Source organism: Mustela erminea, chromosome 10, assembly GCF_009829155.1.
Source record: "Mustela erminea isolate mMusErm1 chromosome 10, mMusErm1.Pri, whole genome shotgun sequence".
Lineage (NCBI taxonomy): Eukaryota > Metazoa > Chordata > Mammalia > Carnivora > Mustelidae > Mustela > Mustela erminea.
Genome location: NC_045623.1, coordinates 59,289,391 through 59,306,821, shown reverse-complemented (window position 1 = coordinate 59,306,821; position 17,431 = coordinate 59,289,391). Strand labels below are relative to the sequence as shown.

The following is a 17,431-nucleotide window of genomic DNA, read 5'->3' as shown; positions in this document are numbered from 1 at the left end:
TCAAATAGGGAGCCCTGCTATTACCACTCCTACAATCAGTGCTCTAAATAATGCATATAGTGCTTCTGTAAGGCACTTAAGGCAATACTTCACTCCACAATATTGAAGCTACACAGCGATATTTTTCTTAACGATTACTGGTGCATTTAGTGGTGCCTCTTGATAAGCAGAGGAGGAAATGAAAACTATGAACTTGGAGCAAATCACTTGGATTTGAGCAAGCATCTTAATGCTGGAATTTAATATAAATTGGTTTTATAATATTAGTTTCATGACAGTGCTTCTTATTGGATGTATAATTTGTTAGGGATTTTGAAAAGGTATTTTAGAGGCTGAAGAGACTTTACCTTCTACCCCTGGAAGTACTATGGTGCAGTGGATTAACAGAAGTGGTCTTGTGCGCCATCTATTGGAATATGGGAAAATAATCCGCTCAGGCCACATTTTCTAGAGGCGCTGTTTTCCCCCTTTGTTCTATGGATTTACCTCTGGAACACTGAGAATGCAGCATGGGCCTGAAGTTAACAGTGGATGCTGGCGCTTGACAGAAAACAGTCCTGACTCGGGTTACTTCAGTCCCTTGTAAATTCCCAACTTGTAACTTACACTGGGCTTAACTGTGGGCCAAGTCCTATGCCCAGGGCGTTAGAGGGTATACTTCAGGTAATTCTCACAACACTAAGTAGATATTGTCTCCAACTCATACAGGACACAGTTGAAGCTTAAGTAATTATCTGAGGTTTCACAGAGTAAGTTAGAATGAGCGCTCAAACTGAAGCCCATCTGTATTCAAAACCCATGCTTAGCCACTGTTCTTTGGTTTAAAAAAAATTTTTTTAAGTAAGGTCTACGCCCAGTGTGGGGCTTAAACTCACAACCCTCAGATCAAGAGTCATGTGCACTGCTGGCCAAGGCAGCCAGGCATCCCTTAACCACTGACATGCTGGGTGTAGTTAATCTAAGTGGAACACGGACCGAAGATATACCAGAAGGGTTGGGGGGGGTGGGGGGATACAGCTTGAAAATTAGGCTTTTAAAACATTTTTCTGGTTCACCGAATCAGTTTCAAAGAATAGCTCAAAACTCACCTTCTCCAGGAAGGGCTCATTGCTCTCTTCTCCCTTGTCTGTAACCATTCCTCATGCCCCAAGTCATTCATCTTTGGAATGTTAGAATGGGGGAAGCCTGAGACCAACCCCTCACTGGACAGATGAAGGAATGGAGGAGCAGAGATAAGCCTGACCTGCCCAGCACACACAGGGATGGACTAGAACGTGGAGGAGAACCAGCATCATGAGAGAACTCTTCCATTCTGTTATACTCCCCTGGCCATGACCTGGGCCTGTTCTTCCCTTTGGCTCGTTTCCTAGCTGTGACCTTGATGGAGTGACCCATGACTCCCTCCCGTTGAGTCCTCAGCCGTTCTGCTCCTCAGTTTCTCCCTTGTGTTAAATCCACTCATCCACAGCACTGCCTGATTCTCTCTGTGACAGGGGCTCCAGGATCTCCTTCTGAGAGGAAGTTGAGGCAGAATAATATAGAGACTAAAGATGGGAAGACAGTCTGGGTTCAAACTGTGACTCCTCCATCTGCTTGCTGTGTAACCTTGGCCAAGTCTCTTAGCCTCTCCATGCTTTACTTTCCTTGTCCGTAAAATAGTAATGGCACCTATTTCAGAGAGTTAGTGTAAGGATTAAATGACTAAATATTTATAAAGGGCTAATTCACAAGCACTACACAAACATTTGTTAAGTAAAAAATAAATAAGGGGCACCTGGGGGGCTCGGTTCAGCGTCTGCCTTCAGCAGACAGATCCCAGAGTCCTGGGATCGAGCCCCGCATCGGGCTCCCTGCTCAGCAGGGAGTCTGCTTATCCTTCTCCCCCCTCCCCCTGCTTGTGTGCTCTCTCACTCACGCTCTCTCAAATAAATGAATAAAATCTTTAAATAAACAAAGTAAGTAGGTAAGTTGACTATGATCTCCGTGTAGCAGACGAGGAAACAGAGTCTTAGAGGTTACATGGGCTGTCCAGATTCACATGATTTGCCAGAAACAGAGCCATGGCTTTCCTCAGTGCTGTTTCCAGGATAGTTTGCCTCTAACTCATGTCCTGTTTGTTCTCACTCGGATCCAGGTTCAGAAGAGTGTACCTGAAGGGGATTTTGACACTGTGGAAAGTCTCTCATTTCATTCCTACTTATTCCAAAGTAGTTGTGATGTTTGCAATTAAGAGTGAGGATGTCAAATTCAATAAGCAAATGGAGTCTAAAAATGCTGACCAAACACTAATGTTTATTTCCCTTTTGACCTCAGTTAAATGAGCCAGTCAGCCCTTTCCACCCATCCTGCTCCCTCTCGCCCTCCCTCCCCAACCATGTTGATCCCATAGTAAAGTTCACAGCTATGCAAAATTGCATTATTGTGTGCACTAACCTTTTTGGGGGTGGGAAGAGTATAAGAGTTAACCTCCCTTATATGTGAAACAGCTACTACTACTACTAGTAGCCACTGCGTTGGTGCTTTGGGAATGGCTGAAAATTTCTAGAGGTTTTTCACTGGTTAGATTAAGGAGTTCAGCAGACAGAGCAGGTATAGAGGGCTCTGCTGTCAGCAGCCCATCTCAGATGCCCGTTGTTCCAGGTTAATGGGATTGACCTGAGGAGCGCCGGCCACGAAGAGGCCATCACAGCCCTGAGGCAGACCCCCCAGAAGGTACGACTGGTGGTGTATAGAGATGAAGCACACTACAGGGATGAGGAGAACTTGGAGATTTTCCCGGTGGATCTGCAGAAAAAGGCTGGCCGAGGACTGGGTCTGAGCATCGTTGGGAAACGGTAAGGAAATACAAGTTCTAGAACAGATTGGCCTGTCTCCCCGGAGGTCTAGGAAGCCTATGAACACCAGCTGAGAAAGTCTTATGTAAACTAATGATAAGGTTTCTAAAATTAACCTATTTATAAATATTAGAGGGACCTAAGTCATGTTTCAGAGCAAGATCTTAACCAAGAAAAGTGTGTCATATGAAGATAGAACTCAAAACCCAATCAACACAAACTGTATTTGTTCCCATATAGAATAAGAACAGAATCAAAAAGGTTTTTTTAGGGGCACTTGGGTGGATCAGTCATTAAGCATCTGCCTTCAACTCGGGTTGTGATTCCAGGGTCCCGGGAATGAGCCCCACATCGGGCTCCCTGCTCAGCAGGAAGACTCCTTTCTCCCTTTCCCCTCCTTGTGTTCCCTCTCTCTTTATGTCTCTTAATTAATTAATTAATTAATTAATTTGAAAAGGATTTTTTTACCTTGGATTCCCTTAGCTCTAAGACTTGCATGGGGTGAATTAAAGCCACACTAGCCAAGAAACAGTTAATATCAACAGATACTACCATGTGAATTTCATGCTATGTTACCTACAACTAGTTGGTGAGTTTCAAAAATTAGCTGAATAGATATATTTGAGAGACAAATGTAAATTATTCATTAATGTAGTGTTCATTAAGAAAGATGCCTCTAAAAGAATAACTTGCAACAAAAATGTATGTGGATCCTGTTGGCTGGGCCTTCTGAAGTCTGTGCTGCTTACCCATTTGATGGGCATTATCGAATAACAGTAGTAGGTAAGAGAAGTAAGTAATCTCTTGAAACTGCAATTCCAGCTCCTATGGTTTACTGATTTTCGATATTTAGTGTCTTTATTCCAACAGGGCTGCAGGGTTTCACCCCAATATGGCCTTAAATGGTTATCAGCCATCTTCTTAGGAAGAACTGAAGTTGGTTTTTTATATTTATTTATTTGACAGACGGAGATCACAGAGAAGCAGGCAGAGAGAGAGGAGGAAGCAGGCTCCCTGCCGAGCAGAGAGCGTGATGCAGGGCTTGATCCCAGGACCCTGGGATCATGACCTGAGCCGAAGGCAGAGGCTTTAACCCACTAAGCCACCCAGGCGCCCCTAGCCTGATACTTTTTTCAGCCATCCAAGCCATTTTTTTTTTAAGATTATTTATTTATTTGACAGATCACAAGTAGGCAGAGAGAGAGGAGGAAGAGGGCTCCCTGCTGAGCAGAGAGCCCGTTGTGGGGCTCGATCCCAGGACCCTGAGATCATGACCTGAGCTGAAGGCAGAGGCTTAACCTGCTGAGCCACCCAGGTGCCCCATCCAAGCCATTATTGAAATAAAAACATTGGAGACAATTTTTGAGAGCACTGACCTTGTGCCAAGTATCATGGTACCGTGGTCTCATTCTTTAGCACCATTAAATCATCACTCTGAAAATGCATTTTAAACCAGAAAAGTGGAGACTGCTGTTTCTAAATAAACTCACTGCACACCTGACAAAACCTGTGTTGAAGTTTGCTTCCTGGTTGTGACATACACGTGCCTGGGGAGATTCCGCGTAGAGGAATGGTTTTTTACTTTATTGTCTCCTACACTCTTCATACAGCACTAGTATTTCAGATTGAGTTTGTAAGGAACATTCATACTCCTGAGCCCAGAAATTTCCATTGTGAAGGTTCAGGTGCTTAAGCTCTCATGTTGGTGATTCTTTGACTTAGCCATTTCACAACGGTATCCATTGCACATTGTTTGCTATAGCTAGTGAATGACAGTAACCTGTGTCTTCTTTATTAATAGTTTACTTATCATGAAATTGAAGAACATCTGTAGAATAGTATACAGCCCTAAAAAAGACAGTGAGGAACCCCCAAGTGCATAAAGCCCAATCAGAGGGTGTATCAGTTGGAAAAGATAAAACTGGAAGAAAAAACTCTGGAGAAGAGTATGTGTGTGTGTATCTGTTCATACACATATGTGCTGTACGTACATGCATTTGCTAATGTATACACAGAATATCTCTAGGAGATACACAAGAAAAAGGTAACATACTGGTTACCTCTGGAAAAGGAACGTGGGGGCTGGGGAACAGAGGTGAGAAGGAGACTTTTCGACCTCTTTCTCCACTTCCTACCCTCTTGAACTTTGAGACCTACATTTATTTACTCCTCAGACAAGTAAATATAATTAAAACCATCATAAGGGAAGGAATAGGGAGGGTGAGAAACTAGAAGCAGATTCGATGCTAATAATTGAGCTGATCGGTAAGGAAACAACTTGTATATTTTAAGAGTACTTAACTCTACTTTTTAAAGTGAATTTCCATTTCATTTCACTTAAGATTATCCTCTTGCAGAAATGATGCCCTTGGGCTGATAGAAATGAATATTACAGTAGGAAGCATAAATAGGTATAAACTATTTAAAGGGCAAGCACTCTGAGGTTTATCATGTGGGAAGTTAGTAGATATTACTGGATGAGATGGTTTGGGGGGACCCTTATTCCAAGCTTGAGGATTTAGTGAAACAGTATAGAATGTCGGTAATCACAGACTGACTCAGGAATACTAAACCGTGCCATTCCTCGCTGCTTGGTGGTATCCGCAGAAATGGAAATGGAGTGTTTATTTCTGACATCGTCAAAGGTGGAGCTGCAGACCTGGATAGGAGACTGATTCAGGGAGATCAGATCTTATCTGTGAACGGGGAGGACATGAGAAATGCCTCACAGGAGACGGTGGCCACTGTCCTCAAGGTGAGTCCTCGGGCTGCTGTCGGCCCGGCTGGTGTAACTGAAGTCCAGAGGGAACCGTTCTAATCTAGCTTGGTGATAAAATGGGTTGACTTTATGCTAACTCTAGTTTTCACGAGAGAGCTAATCTCTGGTTATTTTACCCCATCATAAATAGCTTTACAAGAAAGCTGTTATATTGACTAACAGGACTGACGAGAAACCTCTTGGAGGATTTCTGAGCTACTTTTTCTGCTTGTGGAAACCAGGTACCCATGATTACCCTCTAAATGCTCTAAATGCATTAGATGGGGGTAAGTTCTCCCGGCGTCAAAAAATTCATCCTTCTCTCTCTAAAGCTATATTGTCATGAATGTACCAAATTCAGCTTTTATTGCTGGAGGGACCGTTAAAGATTCTCTAGACCAATTTCCGTTTCACAAATGAAGTTTGAAAAAGTAAAGCAGGGTGTCCAGGATGACAAGGATCTGCTTGAGTGGTTTTCCCACCACCGATGCTGTTTCTCACCGAAGTTGTAGAGGCTAGGTTCAGAGTTCCCTTCCAAGTGTCTCTGCCGCATGGACACAACCTCCCTTGGAGGAAACTGATTAATAAAAATTCTTGTAAATTTCCATTCAGCTGTAACCAGCTGCATTTCACACTGTTTCACACATAGCTGTGGAAGCTTTTGCAAAGACAAATGAACCTTGTTTATTTTAAAATCCTGATTTCCTAGTATAGTCAGCTATGAGTTACGACTTACAAGGGAATTTGTTATTTGTAAATTATCTCTATGATTTTTCTGTCCTCCATTCACCACTTTTTCTTCATTATTTCACTGCTTGTGAATACTTTCATCAGAAGGGAGAAGGAAGAGAATTGAAATGTAATCCTCTTACCATAGTTAAAAAAGTCATGAAGTTACGAAGTGAATACCACGGAGTTGATGAATTTTGTTATTTTGTGTGGGGTTTTTTTTGTGTGTTTTTTTTTTTTGATTACTGATTTACCTTTATCCCCTCTTGTTTTCCACCCATTTACAGTTTTTGGTGCAGAGATGAATGGAAGCTCTGCCATGATAATTTAGCATGTGAATGCTGTTTCTTACCTCTCTTCTTGTCCTCCCAAGTGTGCACAGGGGCTGGTGCAGCTAGAGATTGGAAGACTCCGAGCTGGTTCCTGGACCTCCTCGAGGAAGACCTCACAGAATAGTCAGGTTGTTGATGGCCTCCTGTCAGACTGACTCACTCACCTATCCCCACTGGGAGAAAGCCCCCCATTTCATAAATGATTGGAAATAATGTGTACTAGACAGCATATTCACAACACCATGTTCAGTGCATTTTAATGTGTTTGAAATAAAAATGAAAGGTGGAATGGAAATTTATTAATATTCGTTAATCCCTAGATTTTTCTCTCCTTTATTGCTCACCAGTGTTTCCTTAGAACCACTTTTCTCGTCCACTAGTAGTTCTGTATTGCCTACGCATGCATGCATGTACACAGCTGTGTTTATTTAAAAAAGAAAGAAAGAAAGAAAGAAGCAACATCTGGTGGCAATTTGACCCTCATTAGCACAACATTGTTCCATTCATTCAATTAAATATTGCTGTAAAGTTAACTTGTGAATAGCCACTCACACATGCTGAGGGCAATTAATGGCATATTCCTAAGAGAGCGAAGTGTAGGGGTTTCTCTGAGAGGGAGGCCTTAATGGGTGATATTTTGTAGGTTAGCAAACATCTTATGTTTATTTGCAAGGCTGATGTAAGTGCCACTTTTTGTTTTTAACAAAGTATATTTCAAAGTTTGGGGTTTTAGTTTTGTTTTCATTATAATGGCTGACAAAATCAAGATGGTAGACTACATATTTGTCCCATTTGGTACATAATGAAGCTGTAGAAACTTAACTTGTGACCTCCATCTCCTTTGTGAGTTATGGATGAGCTTTTTTTTTTTTTTTTTTGAGGTGAAAAGCATGAGTTTTGGTCTTCTCCCTGGTTGCCTTAGACTTAAAGCCTCTCCAGAGCTTTTGTTCAAAAGTCCTTCTGAGTTAGTGATTAGCCCACAGGTGTTTCTGGAATGCTTCATTGGTGTTAGAAAATGGGTAAAGAAAAATACCATTGTTTAGCTAGGATCGCAGACAAGCTGTCTTGTCTTAGAGAATCTGCAAAACAGTGAAACCCAGTAAACATCATGTTAAGCTTAGAATATGTTTTCTCTTTCATTTCTGGCCAGTGCAATGAGCAGCAAATATCATGGGCACTAAGACTCAGAGCTGTGGTGGGACTCCAGGAACAAATGGTTGATGATGAGTCTGAGCAGACTTGTATTAACAGTGGAAACTTAAGATGCAAAAATAGTTGTCTCCGCTTCTTTCTTAGTGGGAGGTTCGCTTGTTGAGTGATTTCACTAAAGCCTTGTTGTACGCAGGTTAGAATTCAGACTGAACCATACTGGGGATAAAATTTTTCTTCCTTGGAGAACATAGGAGGGTACCAGAGAGGAGGCTCCATTGGATCTCATTCCACAAGGAGTTTGATAGGTTGAAAAGAGGGAGAAGGGATCCCAGACAGATGGAACAGCATATGCAAAATCCCAAAGGGATACAAAGAATTCCAACATTTTAAGAAAAGTTTGAACTGAAGGATGAGGTAGTAGATAGAACTAGATTTCTGTCCTTGAGGAACATGTGTAAGAACGTCTTAGTGATTAATAAAGTTCACATTCAGGTTAAATACAGAGCTAACAAATTTAGAAGCTCTATTATTAAATGTCAATAAAACCATCATCACCAATTAGCTGATCTATGAACATGAGCTGTCCTATTTTGGAAACCTAAGACAAAGTATCAAACACTTTTTTTTTTTTTAAGGATTTTATTTATTTATTTGACAGACAGAGATCACAAGTAGCCAGAGAGACAGGCAGAGAGAGAGGAAGGGAAGCAGTTTCCCTGCTGAGCAGAGAGCCCGATGCAGGGCTCAATCCCAGGATCCTGGGATCATGACCTGAGCCGAAGGCAGAGGCTTTAACCCACTGAGCCACCCAGGCGCTCCAGTATCAAACACTTTTATCTAACCTTCTTGCACAGAATTTTTACCTTTGGGGGTAGAAGTTTAATTCAGTTTTAAGAAAAATAGTAAATATGTTTTATCCTTACTTTGTCCTTAAAATTTTGGCTGAGGTGATCTGAGAGTCTACATTGATATTTGGCTCATTGAAAGAAGGCTCATAGCCAGCTGTGAAAAGGAAATGTCTTCCATTATCCAGAGCTGAAAACCAGCCCATGACCTAACCAGAGAAAAAGAGGATCCCATTCCCAAACATTTCTACCTTCAGACCCTGTAGGGGCGCAGATTTCTTTCTAGGCAATTATAAGATGGGGAGGTAAACGTCTTCTTCCGAGGGCCAAGGAGAATTATCATTTGTTAGACTTGGCCTAGAGAAAGTGGGTTCATTAAGGGGAATCTTCTGTTCTTGGGGCCACCAGGCCTCTTTTTTACAAAAGTCTTTTCCCACCAACCAGAAAAGAGTGCCTGTATTCTGCAGAGGAAGGTGTGTACGGAAAATCACTTGAGAAATCTTTTCCTAGGATAACTGAGGGAACCCCTCCAGGCACAGTTCATATTTATAAAGGCTGTGGTAAACACATTGTTCTAATATTATTTTTTAGCAGACATTATAATGTGCTGTACTCCCTCAATTCTGAATATTATAGCACTATTGATTTAAATCCTATCCTTTCAGGAAAATATAGAAAACACTCCTTTAAATATATATACCCATTGTGAAGTGTATGATGTCTGTAACTTACTTGAAATGAATTTTTAAAAATTGGTGAATAGATGAGTGGTTATGTGATAAAGAAAATCCAGCAAAATATTGATGGTGGGATCTAGGTGGCATGCATATGAATGTCTACTGTATAAGAAGTCACCTTTTCTGTATGTTTGAATATTTTCATATTTAAGGAATCAAAATATTAACTTACATCATAGAACTAAGGAAATGGACCATATTATAATTTATCAGATTATAATTGTGATCTTAGGTTTAGCTTAAAATTTTGAGGCAATTAGGCATAACCTTGATAATTTGGTAGAAAACATTCTTTATTCATTATTGGTTACTTTTTGGGTAAGGAGGTTTACATTACTTTCTGCATTGGAAAGGTCCTCCACTGTGTATATGATTCTTATTGACTAGCTACTAGCCTTACATGTCTATAAAATATAGACCTCAAATATATGTTTAAATGAATAAAAGGACAATAATGGAAGTGTAACAGATTGGGTTCAATTACCACTGACTCCAGGAAAATCTCTGAGAAAAAAAATTTAACCCATTCCTAAAACAATATATTCCCTTGATATTTGCTGCTTTCTCCTATAACTGAGGAGAAAGTTTCTTTTAGTCAAGATTTTATGATAGTTGTTTTAGCAAAATAGATCATGTAATTTGGGTAATAAGGTAATAAATGTTGACTATAGCCCCAAGTGACACGTAGTGCTATTAACTGATTATATATAAACACTAAAAATCTAGGAAAATGTTTTTTTATTTCGTGGGGAGCAAGAAAGGCTTAAACTATTGCATGTTTTCTGTCCTGATGATTGAAACCATATATAAAAGCTCATATAGGAGAGAAGGCAATGGAAAAATGTCAAATGGGATTGGGTTAGAGAGGTAAGAATGTGAGTAGGGGTCACTTCTGTTTTCTCTTTTAGGCTCTACAGAATTTTCTGTCACATGGTTATGGCTATTTAAGTAATTAAAATATTAAGTCTGAATTTTTAAGACCAAGTCAGTGTCTGAGCACAGCTGATGACAGGCTTTCTTTCCAGGGAAGCCAACACAGCACCCACAGCAGCTTCCATCCTTCCCTGGCTCCTGTCATCACCAGCCTGCAAAACCTGGTCGGCACAAAAAGAGCTCCAGATCCTTCCCCCAAAAGTTCAGGTATGACTTGGACACACCTCCAGCAAAACTCTCCTGTGACCCCAATTTTTTAAAATAATAATATTTTTAAAAAACAGTTCTTCACCCTCAATTCAGATACGTTGAAATCTTCAAATATGTGCACCTAAGCCCCAAGCTTGATGAAAAGCCTGTTCTAAAGGAAGGAAAGCCATAGAGACTCATTTTGGGAATGTTGTCTTTAACTGTACACAAATCACATGAAAAACAGGAAAGCGGAAATCGAAGCCACTTCATAAAGGAAAGCTATTTCCCAAAGAGAAAAATTTCAAATGACAGGTCACTTGAGGAAAGTCAAAAACATATATACCTTTGCAGTTGGGGCAAGGCAAGGGGTCTTTTCAAGCCTTTCCTTGAGGAGAGGCTTGTTTTCTATTAAGGCAGGAAAATGTACAGTGACACAAAAATAGCCCATCCCCCAAACCATTTAGGCTCATATCCTGGGCAGCTGCTGGTACCTCCCTCAGCTTCTGTCGGACCACGTGATTATGACCACATCTACCTCAGACAGAGGGCCTCTTAAAATAGCCCCTAACCAATAGTCGCCAGTTTGGATTTTGAGAAAGTATATAATACCTATTTGTATTCTCTCTTGAAAGACCTAGAAAATGATACTATTTTCTTATTAGTAATATTTTTATAGGAGAATATTAAATCCTAGCTGTGTTATCTCTTTATATTAAAAAGTTAATTGTGTTGCTTCATTATTTATAGGCACAGATATGGGACCAAGGACTGTTGAGATCGTCAGGGTAGGTCATTAATTTTGCTGTTTTTCTGATTTGTGTTTTATTTCTCTTAAAATGTGTATTTTTTCCTCAGTACAATTTGTTGGATTGAAAGTGTGCTCTTTTAAGTTACTGAAGGCAATAAATGGCCTGTGTTAACAAACAGACTTGGGAAAATACAGTAAAGCCACAGAGAGAACCATTGTGAATTTTTTGGTATGTCCCATCCACTGTGCTTTGTGCATGTGTTTAAGTTCTATGAAACAAACCAAAGGAAAAAAAATGGTATCATATTAAACATACTTCGGTAGCTTGTCTTTTTCACTTTTTTTTTTTTTTAAAGACCTTATTTATTTATTAGAGAGAGAGTATGTGTGAGCAGAAGTTGTGGGGGGTGGGAAGAAGAGTATCTCAAGCAGACTCCATGCCAAGCATGGAGCCCGATGGGGGACCTGATCCCAGGACCCTGAGATCACAGCCTAAGCTGAAATCAAGAATCAGACACTTAAACAATTGAGCCACCCAGGTGCCCCTGTCTTCTTCACTTTAAAGGATGAAATTTCAGCCATGCTAATATTTTTTTTACAGCACACAGCCTGGTTTTTATCGATTGCATAGTATTCCATCATATAAATGTGCTATACTTAAATCAACTTCTTCCTACTAAACAATTAGCACATTTCTCAACTTTTGCTCTTTTATTTTTTTTTAAGATTTTATTTATTTATTTGACAGAGATCACAAGTAGGCAGAGAGGCAGGCAGAGAGAAGAGGAAGCAGGCTCCCTGCTGAGTAGAGAGCCCAATGCTGGACTCGATCCCAGGACCTTGGGATCATGACCTGAGCCAAAGGCAGAGGCTTTAACCCACTGAGCCACCCAGGCACCCCTCAACTTTTGCTCTTTTATAGCAACATCTTTGTTTTTCTTTTTCTGTCTATATCATGGGTAATTTCCTGAGGACTCATTCCTAGAAATGCAGTTGTTGAGTCAAAAGCCACACTTATTAAAGGCTTTTACATATATTGCTAAATCATCTTCTTGAAAAGATTGGGTGAGTTGTATTTAAATTCATAAAGTTGTCAATCCTGATTTTCAGACTCCTGTGCGATATCCAGAATATTGGGAAGTACTTTTATTCTGATCACTTTCAACCATTAAATTTGGGATTCAAGAAGTACTTACAAAGAAATGATGACCTTGTTATAATCATGGTTCAACTGCAGTGAAGAGATAACCCAGCATAGCTTAGTTCTCTGGAATCAATCATCACTGTGTTTGAAGACTCTCTACCATTTATCAGCTCTATGACCTTCAGCAAGTTATGCAAGTTTTCTCATCTGTGGCCTGGGGATGACAACACTTACCTCACAAGGTCAATCTTAACTGTGTGGATTAAGTGAAATAATGCAAGTAGTGTACTTAGCATAGTACCTAGTGTGTCATAGATGTCCAAGAAGTGGCATCCGTTATTACTAACTACAATTTGAAGTAAATTTCCTTCATTTGTTCCTAGTATCTTTCCACCAAGGGGTAACTCAGATGTTCCTATGATGGGAAAGTTAAATCTGCCAACGTGTACATAATTATGGATAAATTATGAAAGCATTATGATGGATTTGAACAAAGCCAAATTATTCCATAAATTTCTCCTCATTCCAGGGTTTATAAAATATCATTTTATAGGGGTGCCCGGGTGGTGCAGTTGGTTGAGCTTCTGACTCTTGGTTTCAGCTCAGATCATAATCTCACAGCAGTGGGGTTGAGCCCCATGTCAGGCTCCGAGCTCAGCAGCGAAGTCGGCTTCAGTCTCTCTCTCCCTTTCCTTCTCCTTCTCCCACTCAGGCTTATAAATGGGTAAATCTTTTTTTTAAAAATATAGATATATAGATAGATAGATAGATATAATTTTGTTTCTTTAGTCATTTCAACCACTTTTTTTTTAAACAGGTTTTTATAAAAAGCCTGCTCCCAATAACCATATTCTTCCAAACATGTTCCAAGCAGAAACTTTTGTGATGAAACACATCTTGCCATTTTGCATGCATTGCTTTACTATTGATACCTTCAAAAAATATGACGTGAGCCAAAGGCAGTTGCTAAACCAGCTGAACCACCCAGTAGCCCCTGTGGCATGAGTTTTTAAAGCTTTTCCATATATGGTTTTGGTTGTCATTTGTTCTTTTCCCATCTTCAAACTTTATGAGGTAAAATCTTTGAAGCACACTAAGCTGTATATATTTTTAAATAACCAATTAAAACGCCAGGAGTCTTGCTACTATATAAGCCCCTTTACCCCACCCACACCACTAATTTATGCCATAGTCTTCATATGTTTACATTTACATAAACTGAGAACCCCACCAAACAATAGTGTAATTTTTACTTTCAACCATCCTGCAATTTATTTATTTACTTACTTACTTACTTACTTATTTGAGAGAGAGAGAGAGGGCATGAGCAGAGGCAGAGGGAGAAGCACGCTCCCCGCAGAGCAAGGAGCCCAACTCGGGCTTGATCCCAGGACCCTGATCATGACCGGAGCCAAAAGCAGACGCTAAACCACCTGAGCCACCCAAGCACCCCATCCTGCATATTTTAAAGAACTGAAAAAAAACTGGTCACATTTTTTTTTTGCCTACTGAGTAGTTTAGGATTTTATCCTGGACCCCAGGAATGTTACGCTGTGTAGACTCTGAAGAGTGTTGATGTATCTGGTTTAGCAGGCAGGCAGCCCATTCGGGTTCAGACTACGAGTTCGGTCTCATTTTTCCAGGAGCCATGGTTCACCTCCCAGCTCAGGTCTGTGTGGGTCTGTCCCTCACATGAGTGGCTTAGAATGAAGCCAGAGACTTCTGTGGCTCCCCTTCTTCTCAGGCTGTCTGTCTACTCCAGCTCCTTCCTTTCTTCTCCAGCCACCAGGGGCTCCCTCGCCGGGTTCCTCTGACCTGCGAGATGGGGCGAGGGAGGCGTCCGCAGCAGAGCCTTACACTGTCACCACCTTTCTAGCTCCTTGACCGGGGGGTGGGGGTGGGGTGGTCTCACCCTCAGGACAGAGCAGCCTGGAAGACAAGGGGGAGATCCACCCACTCCTGCTTTCTCTCCAGGTTTCGGCTCCCACCCACAGTGTGTGTGTCTCTTTACTTTTCCGAAGCCTCAGGTAGTTGTTTTCTGCTCTTGACTGAGTTGTCCATTTTAATCAGCAAGAGAGAGATGCTCTAGTTGAGTGAATGCCACCAGGCTGGAGCCGGAACGCCTCCGTCATTCTTTCTGTGGTTTTTAAAACACTAACCCCGGGGTACGAATGTGAGGAAAACCTGGGCGAGAGCCAGGATTGCTTCGCCAGGGTCCGAGTGAACCAAGCTGCCTCACTTCCTAACCTTCGCGAACGCTTTCCACCGTGTGTCCCTTCTCTCTGTGGACTCCCTTACCACTCCAGCGGGCGTCCTCTCGGAGCCTTTGTTGTAAGGCAGCCGTGCAGCTCCTGAGAGCCAAGTGTGTTTGTTCACACCCAGAAGAGCATGATATGTGTGGCAGTTTAATCATAAACACCATATGAGAACATACTTGCCAAGTCTGCATCAAAATTGGCCACTAAACTGAGCAGTAACATAGGGTTGTTTTGTATTTTTTTGTTGTTGTTTTTACTCCTACTGTTGCCTTTTATTGAGCCTCTTCCGTAGGCTAAGACTGCACTCTATCATCTCATTTAATCCTCAAACCAACATAAAGATGCAAACTCTATGAGGTTAAGGAACCGCCTTAAGACCCTCCCCACCCCCAGCTAATTCAGCACTCCAGCAGAAAACGCAGGTTTCTTTCCGATTCCAAAGGCGCTGCTCTGGTGTTGCCTTGGCCTCCTGCATCATGGAAGGATTTTGTTCAACAGCTCTCTGGGACCAGTCGGGTTGTGGTTTTTTTATTAAATATATGAGCGCCGTGTTTTCCTTTTTTAGGAGCTCAGCGATGCCCTTGGAATCAGTATTGCCGGAGGAAAAGGAAGTCCCTTAGGAGATATCCCCATATTTATAGCTATGATTCAGGCCAGTGGTGTGGCTGCTCGTACCCAGAAGCTTAAGGTAAACAGAAGGAAAATGGTGAAGTGCTCACAGCATGTGGTGGGAGACAAAGTTGCAGCCATGGGCGCTTTATTTTAAAGTTGAAATTCCAACAGAGACCCACGCTGAGGGCAAAATGCATTGGAGAAAGTTGACACCTAAAATTCATTAGGTCCCTGGGCATATAAAAATATTATTGTTTGTATCAAAGCTTCCCAATGAAGGAAGAAATTGCAGCTCATTTGCAAAGACTCCCAAACCATTTTTTGCACTTCATTCCACCCAAAATTAATCTTCACCTGAGAGGGATTTGACCTGAGAATTGTCCTTCAGCCAGAAGAATTAACGTTCTTAATGATTTTTTTTCCCCAGTGCCCCTTATTCTTAACTTAGGTAGAAAAATAAAGGAGAAAATATTTGGCTTCCTCATTAGAGCTTTATTGAACAGTTAATTTGTGTGCCCCGCTATTACTGGTGAATGGATGTATGAATCACCACCATTGCCAAAATACAAAAGTGGCCTGCCGTGCCTTCCCCTAATCACATCTGACCCCCTTCTTGTTTCTCTGATTGGTCTGTGTTTGGGGAAAGCCATAAAAATTCCTCATGCTTCTGGAACATGCATACCCAGGAGAAACACAGGCTCTTTACAATAGCCACAAATGGGAAATATGACTTACAAAGAATTTTAAGCATTCTCCTCAAATTTAATTTTTCTTAATGATAGTGATTTTCTACCACTTTTGTACTTCCAGGTTGGAGATCGGATTGTCAGCATTAATGGGCAACCTTTGGATGGGCTGTCTCACGCGGACGTGGTTAATCTGCTAAAGAACGCCTACGGGCGTATTATCCTACAGGTACTGCCATCAATGGGACGCGCAGCTGCGCGAGGCAGATAAGTGGCGTGCAAAAAAGATTGAGCGTCACTGGCAGTAGGCATCACCGCCCAGCGGGGTGCTTGCCGATGTGAATTATGAAGGTTGAAAGCAAGAAATTATTATTTTTATTCAGAAATTCTTTAATGCCACCCATACAGGCAGTGAGCATGATTATATGAAAGCATAACAAGGGGAGAAAAATTACTCCTTGCTTCACATGATGAATCAACAAGGCTTTTAGCTTCCAGCATTCTTTTGTAAATCAAAGTTTGTGAGGAATAGGAAATGATTTCTTTTCTTATGCCCAAGAACTGTTACCGAACTGCCCAAACACAGTTTCTTCCACCCCCTTTATAGGAAGGGAAAAATACAATGCTCTTTTTCCCCGTAGCATAAATGATGGCCAGCGCTGTTAAATTCTCACTGTGTGGTTGTCATCAAATGAGGCAGACAATTATTTATCAGCTGTGGTCCCCAAGAGTATTGTCCAGATGCACAGGGAAATATAACACAAAGTAGAAAGGAGGTGTGCTGTTCATCACCCCTCCTTATAGTTCAGCCTTCCACATTGAGATTGATAGGGGGCAGTGAGAGGTATGATACTGCAGTGAGTTTTGCTAATGAGTTTCTTCCAAAATGTATGATTATAATCGCCACACTTCTGCAGGTAGTATTGAACAGTTTACCTGTGAAAAGAATAAAACCCACCATTTAGTACCTTAGAGAGGGCTCGCTAGCCCCTCAGATCCTTCTAGCTTTAAATAATTTCCGGGGGGCGTCTGGTTGGCTCAGTCAGTAGAACATGAAGTTCTTGATCTCAGGGTTGCGAGTTCGAGCCCCACTTTGGGTTGGGTGTGGAGATTACTTAAAAATAAAATCTTGAATATAATAATAACTTCAAACTGAAAAGCCATTGCATTGGGGAAAACCAGCTTGTGGTGCTTAACTCTCACATCTCAGTGGTCTAAATTTGAAAGGCCAAAACAGACATTATGAAAGTAAACAGTGGGGCACCTGGGTGGCTCAGTCAGGTAAGCTCCGACTCCTGATTTCAACTCAGGTGACGATCTCAGGGTCATGGGTGGAACCCCATATGTTGGACTCCGCACTTAGCGGGAGTCTGCTTAGGATTCTCTCTCCCTCTCCCGCTGCCCCTCCCCCTTCCAAAATAAATAAATACTTAAAAAAAAAAAAAGGTAAAGTACAGCATGTATGAAGGGG

General features: G+C 41.4%; 1 protein-coding gene across 8 annotated transcripts in view; it reads left to right on the top strand.

Moving 5' to 3' along the window:
• PATJ (PATJ crumbs cell polarity complex component) overlaps positions 1-17,431 on the top strand; it is a 373,536-nt gene that overhangs the window by 326,190 nt on the left and 29,915 nt on the right. For 7 of the 8 annotated variants that reach the window (XM_032302603.1, XM_032302602.1, XM_032302601.1 and 4 more), the window contains 7 exons: positions 2,641-2,834; positions 5,442-5,589; positions 6,695-6,781; positions 10,413-10,527; positions 11,260-11,297; positions 15,228-15,350; positions 16,085-16,189. In XM_032302603.1, coding sequence (XP_032158494.1) covers positions 2,641-2,834; positions 5,442-5,589; positions 6,695-6,781; positions 10,413-10,527; positions 11,260-11,297; positions 15,228-15,350; positions 16,085-16,189 — 810 coding nt within the window. The remainder of the gene's footprint in view (positions 1-2,640; positions 2,835-5,441; positions 5,590-6,694; positions 6,782-10,412; positions 10,528-11,259; positions 11,298-15,227; positions 15,351-16,084; positions 16,190-17,431) is intronic. The other variant, XM_032302599.1, reaches the window with a different exon arrangement.